Below are 20,046 nucleotides of genomic sequence, written 5' to 3'. Positions count from 1 at the left end.
ATACAGTTAGTAAAGTACAAGTACTGCACACTGAGCAATTTTACCATTAAGTGGCCAACTCTAAGTTTGATTATCTGCAATCAAATTTGCAAGTTTATAGACATTAGTGAATATCTTTCGTAGAACACTTAATTCACATTTATTTTACTATTTCCTAGTGTTTATATAACATATATAACATAATTAAATCTCCATTTCCATAGGAAGAATATATTCACCCACACCCTCTTACAAGTGCATACTACAATCTAACTTACTCATCGCAGACACGCAGAGTCAATACAATAAGAAGCCAGTTTCATAGGAAGCCCATTAACTAATCACTCAGTATGTTTTTTAAGTGTCAAAGAGAAAAGGAATACTTAAAAAAAACAAAAAAAACAAAGAAGAACATCCATTCTCTTTACACATACAGCCTGGGCTCAGATTCAAACCAAAGACCTTAGTGCTTCAAGAAAACAATCTTAGTCTTTCAATATAAGAAATGTAATGACAAATTCCCTATTTGTTAATTGTATCCAAACATATGTGCAGTGCAGAATCAATCCGACTCTAATACGATCAACGCGGCAAGAAAAAATAACTAACAATTTTGGCTACCCAATAAAAAACAATAATATGTTGATGCATTTGAACTAGTTAGTGTCCTTATTTAATCCCATGGTATGAAAAAAAAAACCTGAGCAGTCTGGAATGAGGAAGCCCTGTCCACAGTGATGCTTCCATATGAAAACAAACAAATTGATGCTTCTTTATACTTTCACGAAAACTGGATGTCTTGCTGTCTTAAGCCCTCATTATGTAAGAAAGGGCAAAACTGAATTTTCCAGTTAATTGTAACCTATGTTTATAATGCGTCTTGTGAAACAGGAACCTACAATCAGTGCAGGCTATAAAAGGAAGGAAATGAAGAGATTAAATGGACAATTTCCATGAGTTCCAAATAGAATGTTTACTGGTCCTCAGACTATCACTAATGGTGCCTTCTTCCAGTGTATTCTTTGCACAATGCTAAACACTGCAGTACCACACATTGGTGTAACATATGATCAGATATTGAGATGAGCGAGCATGCTCGTTCGAGTATTAGGGTACTCGATGGTGCTTGTTACTCGGACGAGCATCTCGCGATACTCAAGACAATAGCATCTTCCTCTTTCTGCATGTTTGGCAGTTTTTTTTCAGCCAATCATCAAGCAGGAGAGTCTTTGGGAGCTTATAGTATCTTGTGGGAACCCTACATGTCGATAGCAGCGATTGGCTGGCCAGATCAGAAGACCTGGGCATATAAGAATCAGGTCCCGCGGTGCTCGCGTCAGACACAGGCTGGAAGAGATTAGGGAGAGAGCTACTGTCTGTCAGGGAAAGTGTTAGGCAGGGAATTAGTGTACAGTTAGGCAGGAATCCGACATGAAGAACCCAACAGTCCTTCTAGAGGCTTAATTTTTTTTTTCTTTTGCTACCCTTGGCTGCTGGCTTGGACTTGAAGTGCAGCTGTCAGTAGTCAATTTGTCTTGTTGCTGACATTAACTTGGCTGACTGGGATCTGTAGTTCAGCTATACCTATCCTCACTGTGCTGCGTCCTGTGCACGTGGCACCCATTTATGCTGCCCCTGCTGTTTTTGTGTTGTTTCCATCATTTTTTGAGGTCTACAGGTTTTCAGGCAACCTTCCCTGTGCAGAGCTTTGTTCCCCTGCAAAAATGCTCGAGTGTCCCATTGACTTCAATGGGGTTCGTTACTCGAAACAAGCACCCGAGTATGGACATGCAATGGGGGGGGGGGGGGGGCTTACTCACTGCAAACTTGGATAGTCTTCAGATTTATCACAATATTATTTATTGCAATTGCAATATCATTCACACATCCATTAAAATATATTGTTATCCGCCACACTGTTTACACAAAGAGAAGTATGGACAATAGCAATGAATGCAGCCAATGAAGGGACGTTTCTTCACTTGCCAGTTGATCTCTGCAACTTTTACACTGGAGGATTAAAGGCTACTTAATTGTTCCTAGGAACACTCGTTAGTGAGTTAAAAGGAATTAAGTTTAGACCAACTATTTGGTGACTTTCTCTAAAGGGGAACTATCAGCAGGTTAGACAACTCTAACTTGCTGATAGCCCCTTATAGCGCCCGGGACACTAAGGAGGATGGTATGTGTGTTACCTTTCTCCTTAGTGTCGGTCCCAGAGTAATCTTCGGTTCGGTGCACTGTTTGGATCACTACCTGCTCCTTCTAATGATAATCAATGAAGGGGGCGGGCTGGATGTCGCGGAAGTGCTCCTAACAGTGCAGCGAAGATTACTCTGACTAACAGCACAGAACCAGTGGTGAGGAAGAGGGTAACACACATACCTTCCTCCTCAGCACCCCAGGTACTAGAGGGGCTATCAGCAGGTTTGATTTGTTTTACCTGCTGATGGTTCCCCTTTAAATCAGAATCATGAGCCACAATTTTCAGGCCAATTTAAAAAGGACAACACAAGTAAAAACAGTAAAAGATAAGTGAACCAAAGGAAAAATATCTAAAGATGCTCAACATTATATGTTGATTTCAAGTATGCAATGTTGCATGAAAGAAGAGTTTTTTTTTTTTTTTAAGTGATTTGATGGATGTGTAAAGCTAAAATACTGCTAATTATACAATATTATTACATTTAGCATCAATATCACCTAATGAATAAGCCAGAGGATAAAATGAAGTCTGCATAACAAATAAGATACTAGACAGATAACCAGGCAAAGACATATCCAGAATGACTGAAGTGAGCAGAAGATGGCTGTCTAACCAGGTGGCTCATGTCAGACAAACTATTTGTTATGTCTAATCTTATAATTGCTGAGAGTTAACATAGTTGCCCCGTCATATTAACAGATTGAGAACAGTAGTTCAGGCAAAAGGAGAAGAAAAAATGTTCTAAAACAAATTAATAGTATAACAAAGTATCCGGAATTCATATTTGTTTCAGAACTTAAAGGTATTCTCCAAGATTAGAGATAGAGAATATGTTTTTCCCCTAAAAACAGCTTTAAATTCATAATGCCCATGAGCTGTGTCTCGTATTACAATGCTAAAATCTGAAAAAAAAAATAAAATAAAGAAAATGACTTTTTCTTTAAATAAATAAATAAAAAATAAATAAATATCAGTGCCGAACTCGGGGCAAACAAAGGCTATTTTCACACTACGTTTAACAACGTCTGTTGCATAGCAATGGACGCAGTTAAATTTCCGGCCACTGGGATGCATTTAGGATCTTCCTGCAGCCGATACCTCTGTATCGGCTGCAGGAACTCTTCTCTTTAAGGGTGCCTTCACACCTACCGACTCGCAGCGCTAATAACGCTGTGAGTCGGCTAGGTCCTGGCAGATCGCTGTCATTACATACACGCAGCGGTCTGAACGACCGCTGCGTGTATGTAAAGCTGCCGGCCGCTTAACCCCTTCTGATGCCGGCCGCCTTCCACTCCGCTCTGTATACATTACCTGTCCTCGCTCCACTGGGTCCCGGCGTCCTGCTCTCGTGCCTGGCCAATCAGTGTGTTGCCCAACCGCAGCCACTGATTGGCCGGGCGGGAGAGCAGGACGCCGGGACCCCGTGGAGCGAGGACAGGTAATGTATACAGAGCTGGAGCGGGAGGCGGGCGGCATCAGAAGGGGTTAAGCGGCCGGCAGATTTACATACACGCATACAGACCGCTGCGTGTATGTAATGACAGTGATCTGCCAGGACCTAGCCGACTTGCAGCGTTATTAACGCTGCGAGTCGGTAGGTGTGAAGGCCCCCTAAGGCTGGGTTCACACTATGTATATTTGAGGCAGTATTTGGTCCTCATGTCAGGTCCTCATAGCAACCAAAACCAGGAGTGGATTGAAAACACAGAAAGGCTCTGTTCACATAATGTTGTAATTGAGTGGATGGCCGCCATATAACGGTAAATAACTTCCATTATTTCAATACAACAGCCGTTGTTTTAAAATAACAGCAAATATTTGCCATTGAATGACGTCCATCCACTCAATTACAACATTATGTGAACAGAGCCTTTCTGTGTTTTCAATCCACTCCTGGTTTTGGTTGCTATACAGCCTCAAACATACAGCCTCAAATATACGTAGTGTGAACATAGCCTTAACATGCGCCCCCTGCAGTAAAAAACGAACACTGATTCCATTGCAATCGGCGTTCGTTCTTTACATAAAAAGAATGTAGTGTGAACACAGCCTAAGAAAGGTAAGTCACTATGACTCATTTTATTATTTGGCTGATCTTTCTTTGATTGAAATCTATGATGGTGGACAATCATGGGGCCCGCAAACACATAATTTTGTTGGTCAAAATAAGTTGTGCTCATAATATGTATAAGCATTTTTAAGGGTCACTGCCATGATATGTGTTCCCCTCAGACCAGTGCATCAGTGTGGAAAGATGCAGCTTATGCTAATAGGGCTCATGCACAAAACACACCGAAAAAGGGGATGGCTGCCTTCAGTAGCAGATTATAATAGGTCAGTTTTGGTGGCCCTGAGCTCCTGGGGGGCCCGTGGCCACCCAAACAGACTACTTTCAGTGGTGTATTGTCTCCTGACATGATTTGCAAGAAAAATCACTCATTTTTTTTACTGCAATTTTGTACAAATCAGGGCATCATGACATTATCCATCCTGTACTATGAACACCAAGCTAGTGCTGCCATAGTTACAGTGTGGTTTGGGGGCCAGGCCTAGTGAACAGCCTGGGGCCTATAGTAAAGTTAATCCACCCCTGGTTGCCTTGGCAACCTTATACCCCATTAGAGCAGTGTCTTTCCCCTCTGATCTGTGGAGGGCATGCAACATGCTATCACGGCAGTAACCCTATAAGTGCCCACATACATCCTTTAGGCCCTTAGGATTATTCTAATACTAGAATGGCAGGTCCACCCTAGTACCAACCCAATAGGGCAATGCAGGGTTGTTCTAAGCAATCTATTTTAAGCAGGCACCATTGTTATTATGAAACCAAACATATTTGTCTTCTGGTAAAATGAATAGATTGAGCTTTGGAATGTTTCCTTTAGTTACTCTGCATTCATTAATGATGGTACGTGTCAGCATGTTTCTATTAGAGCAATATACAATGCCAGATGTGGGAGATATCATTAGTACTATTAAGCTAAGTATTTCCTTTAATTCATCATGTAATGAAAGGGTGTGAGGTACACATGGCTCTGCTGGCCTGAACAACGTGCCCTATTCTGAATAATGACTACTTTCCACTCGCTGAGAGGCAACCTGCATTTGCAGAATTGGACATGCTTGACTTTAATAATGTATCTTTTATAATGTCCGACCACTCTTTAGTATCACTTTCTTCGGATAATGAAAGGGTAATAAAGGGAATACAATTAGCCTCTTATCCTCCAGGTAAAAAGCATCTGCTTTTTAAGAGCCTTCCATTGAATGCCGAGATCCTGCTGTGAGCGGTCAAACAATGAACTGATGTCAGGCTATTCACCCAGCATTTACTGGGAGGGAAGTACAGTAGTCACGTAATGAATTGTCAACCTTGTATTTGTCAGAACTTTTCAGCAGAACACTATTCTAAGTTTTAAGAGGTTTGCAGCTTAGTATAAGACATAAATATTACCATGTACTTTATTGCAATTACAAGGACAGCTATAAATAGTATTCAATAGAAGTCCTGGCATGGGGATGAATATATTGGCTATATATATATATATATATATATATATATATATATATATATATATATATATATATATATAGTTATACAAGACTACTATCCATGTATATTGTAGTATAAACTGTACAGTTTATAAAGATTAAACTTTACTGTCTACTATATCTAGTAGTAAACTTTGTCTAATTGGTCTAGTATATGCCTAGTATATACAAAACATTTTATTGGGGTGTGTGTGTGGGGGGGTGGTACACTATGCTTTTCAGAGTTACAAATATATATTGGTTACAAATAGACTACATCTGGTAAGTTAGAGTCCTATTAGTCAATTAAGTGAACGAGCGCTAATCTGCTAGATCGGTGCTCGTCTACTGGACCTATTAGGGTATAAACCCACACACCGTATAAGCAGCGTATTTACTGCTGCTATATGCAGCAAATACGCAGCAAATACGCAGCAGATTATATCTAAATAACTAAACACAGCATCAAATCTGTACCAACAAATCTGCTGCGTATTTGCTGCGTATTTGTTGCGTATCTGCTGTGTATACGGTGTGTGGGTTTGTACCCTAAGATTGATAATCAGGCAGTAAGGGCTGCTTGGAAATCGTCAGCGATGTCCATGCAGCCCTTGCCCAAACACCGGATACCTTATCTCTCCCTGCTCCTGGTTTTCTCTCCTGTGCTTTACAGCTTCCCATAGGGCGGGCACAGGAGAAAACGATTAGCCAATGATCGGTTTTAATCGGCTGATCGCTGTCTCTATTCGGCCGATTATGGCTCTGTGTTAAAGTCCTTTAGAGTCTTTGATAACTTTTGATGTATGTCAGACAAACAAAACATGATGTTAATGGAGCTAAGTGTTTTAGGGAAAAATATTACTTTTAAAAGAACTTGTGTCAGAAAGTTTTACAGGTTTGTATTTGACTTGTTTTAAAATCTCAAGTATTCCAGTACTTATCAGCTTCTGTATGTCCTGCAGGAAGTGGTGCAAATTTTCCAGTTGGACCTATGTCAGGTACTTTCCAGAGCTGTAGGAAATTCCCATAGAAAACCTCTCCTGCTTTGAGAGCACTATGTCAGACCGTAAAGAATATACCACTTCCTGTAGGACATACAGCAGCTGATAAGTACTCTAATATCCATTAGTGGGAAATGGTAGTGAACGTGTTTTACCACAGTAACATTGATGTTCTACTAGCAAATAGTAAATAATACAATGCATTATAAATAATGAACTGCTCATCATAGAATTAATGTAATAGAAGGGGGTTCTTCTTCAAATCTTCCCCCTCCCCATTATATTAGACACAGCATTGAGGTGTCCCGCATTAATGGATTTCATTACTACGGATACGTTTTGCCAAAATTGTTCATATCATACATTTCAGACCCACTATATCTAATACGGCGTCTTGTCTATCTGTTTTTCACTATTTTGATGCCATGATTGTGATAATAAGTATTTGGTATAAATTCACACAACATATTTTTTCATTTAATAAAGGCCGTTGTTGCAGATTGCCGTTATTAAATAAAAAAATACATTACATTGATTTCAATGGAATCCCAAAGTGGAGTGTATACACTCCGGACAGATTCCTTGAGGCCACACAAAAAACTGACAAGTCAGTTTTGTGCGGCCACTATTCATTGAAGAGCGGTCGCACAAAACTGACAGTGCAGGCAATGTAAAGTGCGGCTCTGGCCACACTTTACATTGTCGGCTTTAGTAAATTGGAATGCGCATTCCAATTCAAAAGAAATTAACTTCATCTGTCCGGTACTGCAGTATCGGCCCGGATGAACTTCACTGACAGCCGCTGCCATACATAGTGTAAACCTGGCTTTTAAGTGTATCAAACAGCAATTTTTCCCATTTAAAATAATGGAATATGACAATTTTACATTCATTGTAACTAAATAAAGAAATAAAACATGAACATTTTCTTATTAAATTCAACTCCTGAAGGGTCAGTAATACGAGATTTTCTCATGTATTGTGCAAGTTTCTGTCCCTGGCTGCAAGTATCTTCTTAAAAAAGTCTTACCTTTGTACAAGTTTTTAGGTACTTGACATGTATGACCACATCCATTGGAACAGCACTTCTTTACCCCAGAGCATTCATTATCAGCATCACAGCTCTCGACACATGCTGCTGCAAATCCACTGGCTTTCTCTGGAGCTGGGCAGTCGCCTTGTTTCACTGACAAGACGGATTTGAGAAACTCACAGCTGGTTAAACATTCATAGTGCTTCTTCGGAAACAGTGGCTGAAAAAAAATTATAATTTTTACTATTGTGCCATTTCATGATTCTAACTTCTAAGACACTGTCTATTAACAATGGGGAGAAAAATATCATCACAATAAGTTCTTCACAACTATTAATTTTGTCCACTTAAAGGGATTATCCAGTGCTACAGAAACAGGGTCGCTTTCTTTCAGAGACAACACGACTCTTGTCTCCAGGTTGGAACTCAGTTTCTTTGAAGTGAATGGAGCTTAATGGCAAACCACATCTGAACTGGAGACAAGCGGCCCTGTTTTTGTAGCGCTGGATAACCCCTTTAACTTTCCTCCCATGGTTTGAATAACCAAATGATGTGTTTAAAGAGGATGTACCACCAGGTATGTCCTCTTTAACCTGACACAGGGATAGAACAGCGCCGTTACAGGGAAGCTGGTGCCGCGGTCCATTTTTCAAAACGCGACCCGTTTCCCCTGTACGGCGCCGTTCTTTCCACAGTTACCGGCCGGTGCTCAAGCACTGGAGGTAGGCCGGACTGCCATCAGTGGGAGGGAATTCCCTCCCCTCTATGACGCGGCTCCTTTGATTCTAACGGAGCCGCATTATAGAGGGGAGGGAATTCCCTCCCACTGGGGGTGGTCCGGCCTACCACCGGTGCTTGAGCACCGGCGGTAACCGTGGAAAGAACGGCACCGTACAGGGGAACCGTGTCGCGGTTCAAAAAAAGGACCGCGGCACCTATTCTAAGGCTAGGTCATTAATATCAGATTCATGGGGTGTTGACACCCATTACCTCTACTGCCCTATAGTTCATCAGAGCCATGGATCTGGAAACGGCTACAAGCAGACAGAGATCTATTCTCTATATAGAGATTGTGCTGCAATACTGCCACTTGGCTATCATTGAAGTAAATGAGATCTCAGCTGCAATAACTCAGTACTATTCAGTACAGACGAGTAAGAACTCTCGGCATTTGATACTGGTGAATGAAGTTGGATGCAGCCCTAGGGAATTCTTACAAACCCAAACGTGCATGAGTTTTGCTCATCTGTACTACTCGGGGCTATTACACACTATACAGATCTGATCTCAATTCTTCAAAGGAATCAATGGAGTTTATTCACACTAGTGTGCAATGTTTTGGCTCTGTGCAGCCTTTCTCAAGCAACTGACCAGTCTGTTATCGATGACCTGACAACAAGTTATCAATAAGTTATGACTAGAAAAAAACTTTAATGATAACAAAGAAAATCAATAATTTAAATATCTATATATTAAATAATACATTATAGACCTCAAAACAACATAGAGAAGCATCTTGAACCTTTTGGGCCCAGATGCCAAATCTATAACACCCCCCCCTCAACCACCACCTATTATGTGCCATTTCTAATAGGGATGACTGGCATACTAGAACCTCTGCACCCCTGATTGTTACTATATGCTGTGTCCTCTGCTAAAGACCAAACACACAATCTCCCACATCAATTTAAAGCAGGCCTCTATATCATCACCACGGCCGTATTTACCACTAGGCACCCGTGGTCCGGTGCCTAGGGCAGCACCTTGCAGGGGGGCAGCACCAGGGAGCAGGGGAAGGAAAAAACATTTTTTTTTATTATTTTTTTTTTTTAGTCTCCCACCTCCTGTTCAGACTTGCCAGTTAATCTGTTGTCTTTTCCAGGGGGGGATGGGGGGGATGGTGGTATTGGTCAGGTCTGGCAAGGCCAATCGGTGCGTGAAGATGGTGCGTCTTCAGGCTTAGTGCCTAGGGCAGCAGCAGTTGTTAATATGACCATGATCATCACACAGAATGATAGCGTATTATGGCAACGTTCACAGTGATACCCCTCTTGATGTTAGTAGTATTACTATTTCTTTTTAAAGCACCCTTGATTCCAGAGTGCAATACAAGTGATGGAGGGTGACAAACAGGAACATTACAAAATCAAAACACATTACATGAATAAGGTAAATGGCAGACTGGTAAATTGGGGGAAAAGGACCTTTCTCATGACGGCTTACAATCTACAATCAGACAGAAGGTAAAGGGAAGCTAGTAAAAGTGTGGAGTAGATTTATCATTGGTTATACCCTAATTTAAAGAGGTGGGTTTTCAGGTTACATTTGAAGGTCTTAATGGTGGATAAAATCAGATTTGTGGGGGTAGTGAGTTCCAGAGTTTGTGTGAGGTACAAACAAGAGAGGAGCACAAGCGGAGGTCGTTGGAGGATCAAAGGTTCTGTGAGGGAAGGTAGCAGAATCTCAGTATATAAGAGGGGAAAGATTGTGGATTGCCCTGTATGTCATGGACAACAATTTAAAATGGATTTGTTGGGCACTGTGGAACAATTGAAGGGATTGGCAGAGGAGAAATGCAGAGGCAGAGTGAGTGAAAAGGTGGATTAGTCAGAAAGTAGAGTTGAGAATAGGCTGGAGGGGAGCAATGGTGTTAGATGGAAGGCCAGAGAGGAGGATGTTGAAAAAGAGGAGAGAGGAAAGAGGAGATCTAGGAGAGGGCCAAGCTGGTGACACAAAGGGTTGAAAGGGTTTGTAGAAGGAAGGAATTGTGGTGCTCAGGTAGTGTGGTGCGATGTGGAGAGTTGTTTAGAAAGGAGTTCTTGAGTGATGGTGGAATGGTTAGTTAGTGAGGATGTCTAAGGTTTCTGCAAGGCTGGGAGAGGTTCTAGACTTGTGTGCGGGGGGGGGGCAGTGGAGAAAAAAAGAGAGAAGATAATTTTAGGACGTTATGGTCAGAGATGTGGAGAGGTGTGCTAGTGAGGTCAGATATGGGACAGAGGTGGAAAAAGATATGGTGCAGTGTGTGACCCTTTTTGTGAATGGCCATAGAGGACCATTGTGTTTGGCATGTGTTTATAGTGATGTTAAAATCACCCATGATTATGGTGGAAATGCCTGTAAAGAGAGGAAATGCAAGAGCCAAGTAGAGAATTGGTCAAGGAAGGTAGTTGCGGAGCCTGGTAGTCGGTAAATGATGACCACTTGGAGGTTGAAGATGGAGTAGATAAAGATGGAGTCAACTTTAAAGGAGGTGAGGGTAGGGAGAGGAGGAGATGGGGTGAAGGAGCAGTTGTCCGATAGGAGCAGACAAACATGGCCACCCTGTTTGTTGCCAGGGCAAGGGTTATGAGAAAATTGGAGCCCACCATAGGACAGTACATTTGTAGAAACTGTATCAGTAGGCATCAGCCATGTTTTAGTTAGGCTTAAGAAGAATAAGTTGTGGTAAAGAAAGAGTTGGTGCATGAATGAAAGTTTGTTGCATGCAGCACGTGCGTTCCAGAGCGCAACAAGGAAAAGGTCAAGAAGAGTGGGGGTTGGGGAGGATGCGTTTGATGTTAGAGGGGAGTCTTTGTCATTGTGTATGATAGGAGGGGTAAAATGTGGTAGTCTTTTAAAGGTCCCTCTATGATGAAAAGTACAACAACTCGAGCCTTTTCTCAACCTTGCTATGAGTCAAGTAGCTGCTGCCTTTTCTGCCGATGTGCTGCGTAGGTTCTTCTGTATCGCCTCGGGCACTATAGTGGACACTAAACTGATTTTATAGAACAATGGCTAATGATATATACACATATGCAGCGTTTTTGGTCTTTTTTTTTTTTTTGTGTTTTCATGATGTCGTGTTTTCGAGACACATTCTGTCAACATATATACACACAAGTTTTTATACCAGAGGTTAATATACATGATGTGTAGTTGCTGTCACCATTTTTTTTTTCACGTAAGCTGTTGCCATATGTTATGAGCTATTTTAGGCTTAGTTTATCTGACAGGAAGTCTGTTGTGCTTAGGGACAAATGCCTCCACTGCGATGAAAAGCTTTTGTTGATCGCCCCCAGTCCTGATAAGCTCCTGAAGCAGTCATTCCTAAGTGTCAGTGCTATTTGTACAGTGCTTTTTATATAATGCAGCATGTTTTTACAGTACTGGCCCTTTAATTATAGCGTTCACTTAAAAGCACTGAACATGTGAAGAGAAGCGTTGTCTTCTGTGAGTTGCAAATTTGCAGCTAGTTAATTAAAATGGTTTATTATCCCTCGGGGTCTCATTCGCCCCCGGGCCTTCAACTCCCTTGCTCTGTTTTGCGGCTATTTTTTTCTGAGCTATAAGTATTTCGCTCTTCATTACTATTCTTTGAAGTTCTAAATTTAGGTTCAATTACTGATTAGTAAGACACTTCAGATTTACCCAGAATCACAGTCTACAGCTGCACGGCAACCGTCTGCTGGCAGACATAATATGCCAGGTCTGTCTTCAATTGCCACCAATTAGGACACACAAAAAACTGTCACTATTCATATACAAATACAAGAGAAGGCTTATCTTGTGAAATTTCTTCTTATTCACATAAATAAACTCCCTGAAGTTTGATTCTTATGAGGTATCATCCTGCTTTTTTTCTTAATCTTGCCAAACATAGTAAATACATGTCACATGACCCTACCAATTCTGGCAAAACCAGCTAAGATTCTAATGTTTGTGACTGTCTCCTGACTCCCGATAGGAGAGAAGGATAGCCCATTAGGGTTTCAACTACCAGATCCTTAGGGAGATAATCTGCTAAAAGATTTGTCTGCTAGTAGTTTTCTCTCCTCTCCCCACATGTATGCTCATTCAAAAGTGCATGGGTATGAGAGTATAAGAAGACATAACTTTTGGACAATAGAGATGACCGAGTAGTGAAATATTCGACTTTTGAGAATTCGAATTGAATAGGCACCGAGATTCGACTACTCGAACGAATATTCGATCCCATTATAGTCTATGGAGAAAAAATTCTTGGCACTTCACTTGGAAATCAAAATTCGACCACTTCGAACAATGTGAACACCTCCAAAATGACACTGGGAAATTAGGGGGAGCATGCCTGGGTGCACCCAACACCCCAAAATTGCAGTAAAATGCCACTCTCCACAGTTGCGAAGGAAAAATATTTGCGAACGCTTTACAGCAATGTTCACACATTTTTTTCGTATTTCTGGCGCATCGTTACATACATGTAGAGCGTCATGTTATTAGCGCGTATCACGCATCATGCTGTACGAACGTTACTGGAACAGTATGTATGATGTGCCTTTTTGTGGGCTACTGGAACAATATGTATCACATGCCTTTTACTGGGCTACTGGCACAATAGGTATCACTTGCCTTTTACTTGGCTTCAGGCACAATAGGTATGACGTGCCTTTTACTGGGCTACTGGCACAATAGGTATAAGGTTAACATACCCTTAGTGGTCTAAACCAGAGACACTATAAGTCACTTGTACACACAGGGTATTGGAATGTGTATTCATTCGATCGAATACCTACTCTATCAAATCGTATTCACTCATCTCTATTGGACAACAAATGTTTAGCTATGTGACAGCTATTTTACATATGTATGGTCAACTAACATCCCCTGCTCTCTGTGCCTCCATTAGAATCAATAGAGGTGCATTGCAGAGGGGAGGGGATATTGGACACTGGGGGTGCCAGGACTGCCTCCAGTGCATACAGCCAGGCCAGTGCATGGGAGAAGAACAGCACCAAGCATGAGAACTAGGCGACTTTTTGAATAAAGGACTACACCGTTTGGATATCTGCTTCAAGGCTGACCGGGTAATGTAGAAAAAAGCTGTACCTGATGGTACATTCGCTTCAAGAGTATGCCATGTATAACCTAATGAATGGATGGGACAGATGAATAGAATACTACAAGAGTAAAGGTATCACAATCATTAACCAAATTTTTGACATGTCGTCAAGTCATGTTAAAACTTTTGATCAGTCACAGTTTGGGTGTTTCAACTTCCACCAGTCATTAGAACAAGCCCGTAGAAGCGTTTAGCTGTGTGTTTTACTCTCCAGCATGCTATTATTTATGGCCCTATTAAACTGAGCTATTAGGTTTACTTGGCTGATGACCGATTATTCAGGACGATAATTATTTAGTGTAATAGCCCATGTTGAAAGGCAACAATCCACCCACAAGCACGGTGTCAGTTGATTGTGATCTTTTAACATGTTGAAAGATCAACTATGGTCTGCAGAACACCGCTGTGTGCAATAGGAGCGACGGCAGCAGACCAACGGTGACTTCAATGGTCAACCTGAACAATCTAAGGATTGTTAGGGTGCCCTCTCCTGCTGTGTGTGTGTGTGTGTGTGCGAAGCGAGCACTGAGCTGACAGTTTGGTGCTCTCTTTCCCAGTGCCGAAGACCGTGTAATATGGCAGTCACAGTATTTCCAATTGAAGGAAAATGCTGCATTATAATTTTAAGGACTAAAGGCTCTCTGTCTCCTACAAAAGTACATCTGAACGCTTCATTGGGGGAGGAGGGGGGGGGGGTTCTGAACAACCAGACCCTGACCAATTAAAACTTTTGCCTTGTAAATAGAACATGCCAAAAGTTTTGTTAAATGACAAAGGCAATTTACCAGACCAATTATTTATTTATTTATTTTATTGCCACCCGGCAGCCAACTGGAATAGTCACATTTCCATGGCACACCATTATTTCTCAATTCCAACACCATTCACGTCCCCGACTTTTCCTTTGACTATCTGAAGTCTACAGTCTAGTCTGTTTTGAAGAGCTGGAAGTCACTGCCTTATATGCCTCTCTATAGGAGCGCTCTCCTAGAGAAGAATAAAAGACTGTGATTTCCAACCTTTGTAGACTTAATAGAGCACCAGCAGGACCTGATCACATAGGAATGCCATAAGCCCATCACATGTTTCATGTTTATGGGGGGACAAGATTATCTTCTAGTAACTTTAAATAGTAAATTGTATTAATTTTTAAAGATATTACTAAAAGTAGTAAGCCATATAGACTCAGCAAGACAAAATATCCTCGGTGAGGCAGTTACCAAATTTTCTCTTTCACATGGCATATTTTCTATTTTCTGATGGAAATAAATACTTCATTGTTCTATCACTGTAATAAATAATGCTACCAGTTTTGCATTTTAAGTTTTTTTTTTCTGGCGTACAGTGATTAACCGAGTGTCATTGGCACATTTTATCTGATGTGTATGATCATTTTCAAAACTAATACAATGTAGCTTCAAAAGGAAAAATGAGAAGTATCTAACCTGCTAACAGCTCCCTATAGGGCATGGCATGCTGATGATGAAGGTAAGTTACTTACTGATCAAGCTCGCCCCTTCCCCTCGGCCAGCCAATTGGAGAATTGGTGCACTGGAGGTGGTAGTCCCGCCCCCAGTGCACCAAAACAACATATTTGCATATGAATTAATCTCTTATTATTGTGGAAAAGGCACAGAGGATGGATGTAAGAATCTTTCCTTCCTCCACAGTGTTCTGTGTCCTATAGGGAGCTATAAAAAGGTTCCATACTTTATTTCATTTAGACTGTTATAAAGTCACTAAGTAAGACATGGCATACGCCTTTCCATGCCCAGAATAAATCAGACATACCTCACAGAGACTTTGGCAGCTATTCTTTTTCAAATCCCAGGATTCTTTGCAAGGTTCCAAGCACTGTTGAAAGATTAAACAAACATTTAGTCAAATGGTTGTAATTTTGCAGCTTGTTTTTAATTTTATTTCTTGGGAATGTAAAACAGCAACCAAGGAAGAAAACAAAAGTAGCAGACATAACAATATAACAATATTTCGTGTATTGTGACATGTAGTCTGTCATGAAATGTTCTTTGACTCCTGTTAACCGAGAAGTCTGCACAGCGTAATATCTGGGATTTTCTCAACCCACAGTGTCTTTATTTCAGGGAATATCGAGCCGGTTATACATAAAGCTTGTTTGATATTTTTTCAATTTCATGGAAATTGGATCCTTGTGAAATTCTAGCACAGTTTTCCTGAATTTCTAATTCACACAGTTAATTATTTATAGCCTAGAAAGCTGACAATATGTTTCCAGTAATAGCAGTATGGTCTGTAAACATATGATACCTAGATATATTGATGCCAGAAGCATACAAGGAACTAGGCAATTTAGGTTTTGAAATGCTTATGGGAAAATAGAATTTATATGGGGATTTCCTATTGAAAGAAAGGCAGACAGACAGAAAGATACTGTCGATAGATAGATATAATAAAAGTGTAATGAAGCAGCACTACAACGTAGTAGGCTGGGGCCAGCAGATAGCCCCAACCCCGAGCTTGCTAAATATCTGAAAAAAATCTGCAGCACTCAACTTATTCATAAAAAAACTTCTTGTGCGCTTTTATTCCATCAAAGAAGAATGTGACAAATAATACAAATGAGGCATCACATTTGTCGTATTTGTATTATTTGTCACGTTCTTCTTTGATGGAATAAAAGTGCACATGAAGTTTTTTCATGAATAAGTTGAGTGCTGCAGATATTTTTTCAGCTCCAGTGATCATTATAATGGGAATCTTAAGCACCCCGTTCTTCCTAACTACACAACTACAGTTTGAATTTCAAGCTTTCATCCTGCCACTCCATTTAATGTCTATAGGGCTCTTTGAAACAGAGATGAGCTCTACAGGACTGTTTTCATTGTTCCCATTTAAGGTTATCATCAAGGGGAGGAAATACATAGAAATAAAAAAAAATTGCATTTGTTAGACCATTTTGTAATTCAGTTTGGATGTTTTACCTCCCTAATCATGTAAATCAAGTCCCTTAGAAGAAATCGGCAAACCTCCCTGATCCTGTATATTGAGTGCCTTAGAAGAAATCGACAATGCTGCCAGATTTCATACTCATAATGATGGACACATTAAAGTCTATGGGCCAATGCAACCATTATTTGCTTACAGTCCGGATCAGGAAATAAATAAGACCTGCACTTATATGGTCTGTTTTGTAGTCTGGGTTCCATAGACTTAAACCCCTTCACAAGTCTGTGAGTGCGAGTGGACACATCTACATGCATTACTCGGCATTGGAGCAGGCACTTCTTTTTTGACAGAAGTCACTGCTCCTGTACATAGTTTGTTTGGACAATCACAAGCTAACTAGGGCACTCCTGATTCTCCAAATTGGACCTCAGACAAATCCTGGGAGGTTCATTCATCTCTACTCATGTAGTAAGAAGGAACAGGGCGCTCTTGTTTCCGCGATCAGGGAGGTTTACAGCACAGAGACCCCCAACGATGAAACATCTATTACATTACCACAGGATTGGTGATAAATGACTACTGTGAGAAAACCTTTTGAAGGACTTTTAAAGGAAAGGATTCACATATTCTCGGAGTAGTTTATGGAACAGTGATATGCATGGAGACCTTTAGAAGCTATAACCAAGATTTTTTAAAGTTTATTTTAGCATTCAGCTGTCAATTAGTAGTTAAAAGATCCTTTTACAAGCAAATAAAGTAAATGAGTAAGCATGTTCTGTTCCCCCTCCAGTCACACACTCATCAGTGAAGGAAATCACTTGGCAATGTGTTGATGTCAGCATATCCTACATAGGTGACAGTGACGTCTCCAATACTTAACAAAAACAAATACTAGTATCAGGCCATGAGTGGAAGATAACCTAAATATTTATCCTGAGAAGCAGTGATGCTCTCACTGAGGGATCATATTTCTAGGCAAGAGGATCCTTTAAATCTAATATATTCACCCCAAGGCCATGTTCACATGGTGTAAGAGACCGTCCGTTACGTGACCCGGCCGTGTTACGTAGCGGCCGGTCTCTAAAAAGATCATCCCGCCAGTACTGCAGTACCGGTCTTATGATCTTTTAGGCCACAGGGTTCTGATGCGGGCGCATCAGTGCACGCCTGCATCAGAACTCCCCACAGCACACTATAAAGCAAGCGTCCGGATCCGCTCGCTTTATAGTGTGCACTGACACAGGCTTTCTGTGGCCGCTATTCAATAAATAGCGAACACAGAGAACTGACATGTCAGTTGTTTGCGGCGCCGCTAAGGGTCCAGGCCGGCGCGTATACTATGTGCCTGGACCCCATAGACAGCAAGCCAATGTATTTTTTTGTATTAACCAAAAATATGAAAAATACGTTGTGTGAACATAGTCCAAAGCTGTAATATTGTTAAATGTAGGCAATTGAAGGTTATGTGCACAGTAAGGAATTCTCAAGGACATGTAAAGGAAAGTTTTCTGTTTGAAATTCTTCGCCTATACAGCTCTGGCAGAATAGGAGCTGAATTTGAGCAGAATTCAAGCAGAATTTGAGCAGAATTCAAGTGGAATTCAGGCAGAATGCAAGCGGAATTTAAGCCCCCATCTGCCAAAAGGCCCCGTTCACACTGAGCAAGAACGGCGGAATTCCACGGCGGAGCTCTTAATGCTCAGTGTCCTGCTTTGAGTTAATTAAGAGGGCGCGCTCCTCCGTTGACGCCGCTCTTCGCTTAGAGAAGTGACATGTCATTTCTATGAGCGGAGAGCGGCGGCAGCGGAGGAGTGCGCGTCCTCTCATTCACTCAAAGCAGAATCCCGCTATTCTTGCTCAGTGTGAATGGGGCCAAAGAATTGACATGTCAATTCTTTGGGCAGAAAGCAAATCTGCGGCAGAAATTTCTGCTCTGAAATTCTGCAGTGAGAACAACAGAGTGGAAATCCCATTGAACACAATGGGACATTGCTCTGTTCATATTTTACGGGAGGAATTTCAAGCTGAAATAAGAGCGGATTCCTCTTCAATTCCTCACTTAATTTCTCACCTTTTCCTCAGTGTGCACATACCCTAATGGAGTGGTCTATTTCACACAAGTTTCACACATGTTTAGCTGATAAAGGGAGAATTACCCACTCAAGACCCCACTCTACTAGATAACAAAGAGTTTTGTCTAATGTAGCTTTCAGCACTATAGAACTACATCAAAGAAAACAATGAATACCGTACAGCAGATTGACTGATTACAGTGGGCAGATTTCAAGGTTTTTCCCCCACCCTATTTGTATTACATCATGATGGGGGCTGCCATCTTGCCTAAGCTGTGACATGAATTAAGGCACGCCTCGTGGATATGAACGTAATGAACATATCCAGACCCATTTGTGAGCATGATAGCTGAGCAGGATGGGGGGGGGGAGGGTTTGAGGTGTTAACGGCAGCTATTTAGTGTGCCTGGTTTACCTATATACTGGTGCCAGCTTTCACTGCACTGCTGACCGTAGTGGTAGCAAAGGTACTGCCGGGAATGTTCTGTATAGAACAGGAAGCCTCAGCTTAGTTTTAAATATATATAAAGTTTGCATCACCAACTTCTTTTATTATACACATCCCATCATAACATAAAAATGGCAACAATTGATTTGTAGCCATGATGAAGCATTTGTAAAGTGAAACAATAGTGGCCATCTTTATGTTCTGATGGGATATGGACAATAAAATAAGTTACTACTGAACTGGTGAGTGCTGCAAACTTTTTTTCCGTCATATATATTTTATGTTCACTGTTGCAATGCACAAGCGGAGAAATTTACTAGTCAAGACTGGGCGATTGCCCACTGAAGGAGAGATGATATTTACAGTGCCGGCTGCTTTTGTATGCTAGATATAGATAGTAAAATAGAAATTGAAGAAAAAAATAAAAATCACTAAAAATTCTATAAAAAGACAGCCATTGCGTTTACATAGTGGGGATATAGCCCCTAATATCACTATTATGTGATATTCTAAAATTGCTGAAAGTCGTGATAGCAAATTAACACAGTTGCTATCTACATTGATCATAACATATAAGGGGTACTCCAGAGAAAAAAATGTTTTACATCAATAGGTGTCAGAAAGTTATACTGCCTACGGCATTGATGTGGGTGGGGATGTGGGTCAGAATGGCTTTGAAGCCTGACCCATATGTCACTCTCCACCAACAATAACATGCATTTTTGAGGGGAGAATAAAGCTCAAGAATGGTGCTGAGAAATTCTTATATTGAAAGGGTGTCACCTTAAGCCTTCAAGTACTTATCAGCTGCTTTATGTCCTGCAGGAAGTGGTGGATTCTTTACAGTCTGACACAGTCCTCTCTGCTGCCACCTCTGTCCATGACAGGAACTCACAGTTTTAACAAATCTCCATAGAAAACCTCTCCTACTCTAAACAGTCCCTGTTACAGACAGAGGTGGCAGCAGAGAGCAGCAATGGCAGCAATTTGAAAA

The 20,046-nt window shown here is 41.1% G+C and overlaps 1 protein-coding gene across 1 annotated transcript in view; it reads right to left on the bottom strand.

Annotated features, from left to right (window-relative positions):
- ANOS1 (anosmin 1) overlaps nt 1–20,046 on the bottom strand; it is a 157,363-nt gene that overhangs the window by 58,972 nt on the left and 78,345 nt on the right. The window contains exons 3-4 of the mRNA XM_069945364.1: nt 15,399–15,461; nt 7,748–7,970 (exon numbers count right to left, since the gene is read on the bottom strand). Of these exons, the coding sequence (XP_069801465.1) occupies nt 7,748–7,970; nt 15,399–15,461 (286 nt within the window). The remainder of the gene's footprint in view (nt 1–7,747; nt 7,971–15,398; nt 15,462–20,046) is intronic.

This window comes from Dendropsophus ebraccatus, chromosome 11 (genome assembly GCF_027789765.1).
Source record: "Dendropsophus ebraccatus isolate aDenEbr1 chromosome 11, aDenEbr1.pat, whole genome shotgun sequence".
NCBI lineage: Eukaryota > Metazoa > Chordata > Amphibia > Anura > Hylidae > Dendropsophus > Dendropsophus ebraccatus.
The sequence above is the reverse complement of the archived record's forward strand: the minus strand, read 5'-3'. Positions and strand labels throughout refer to the sequence as shown.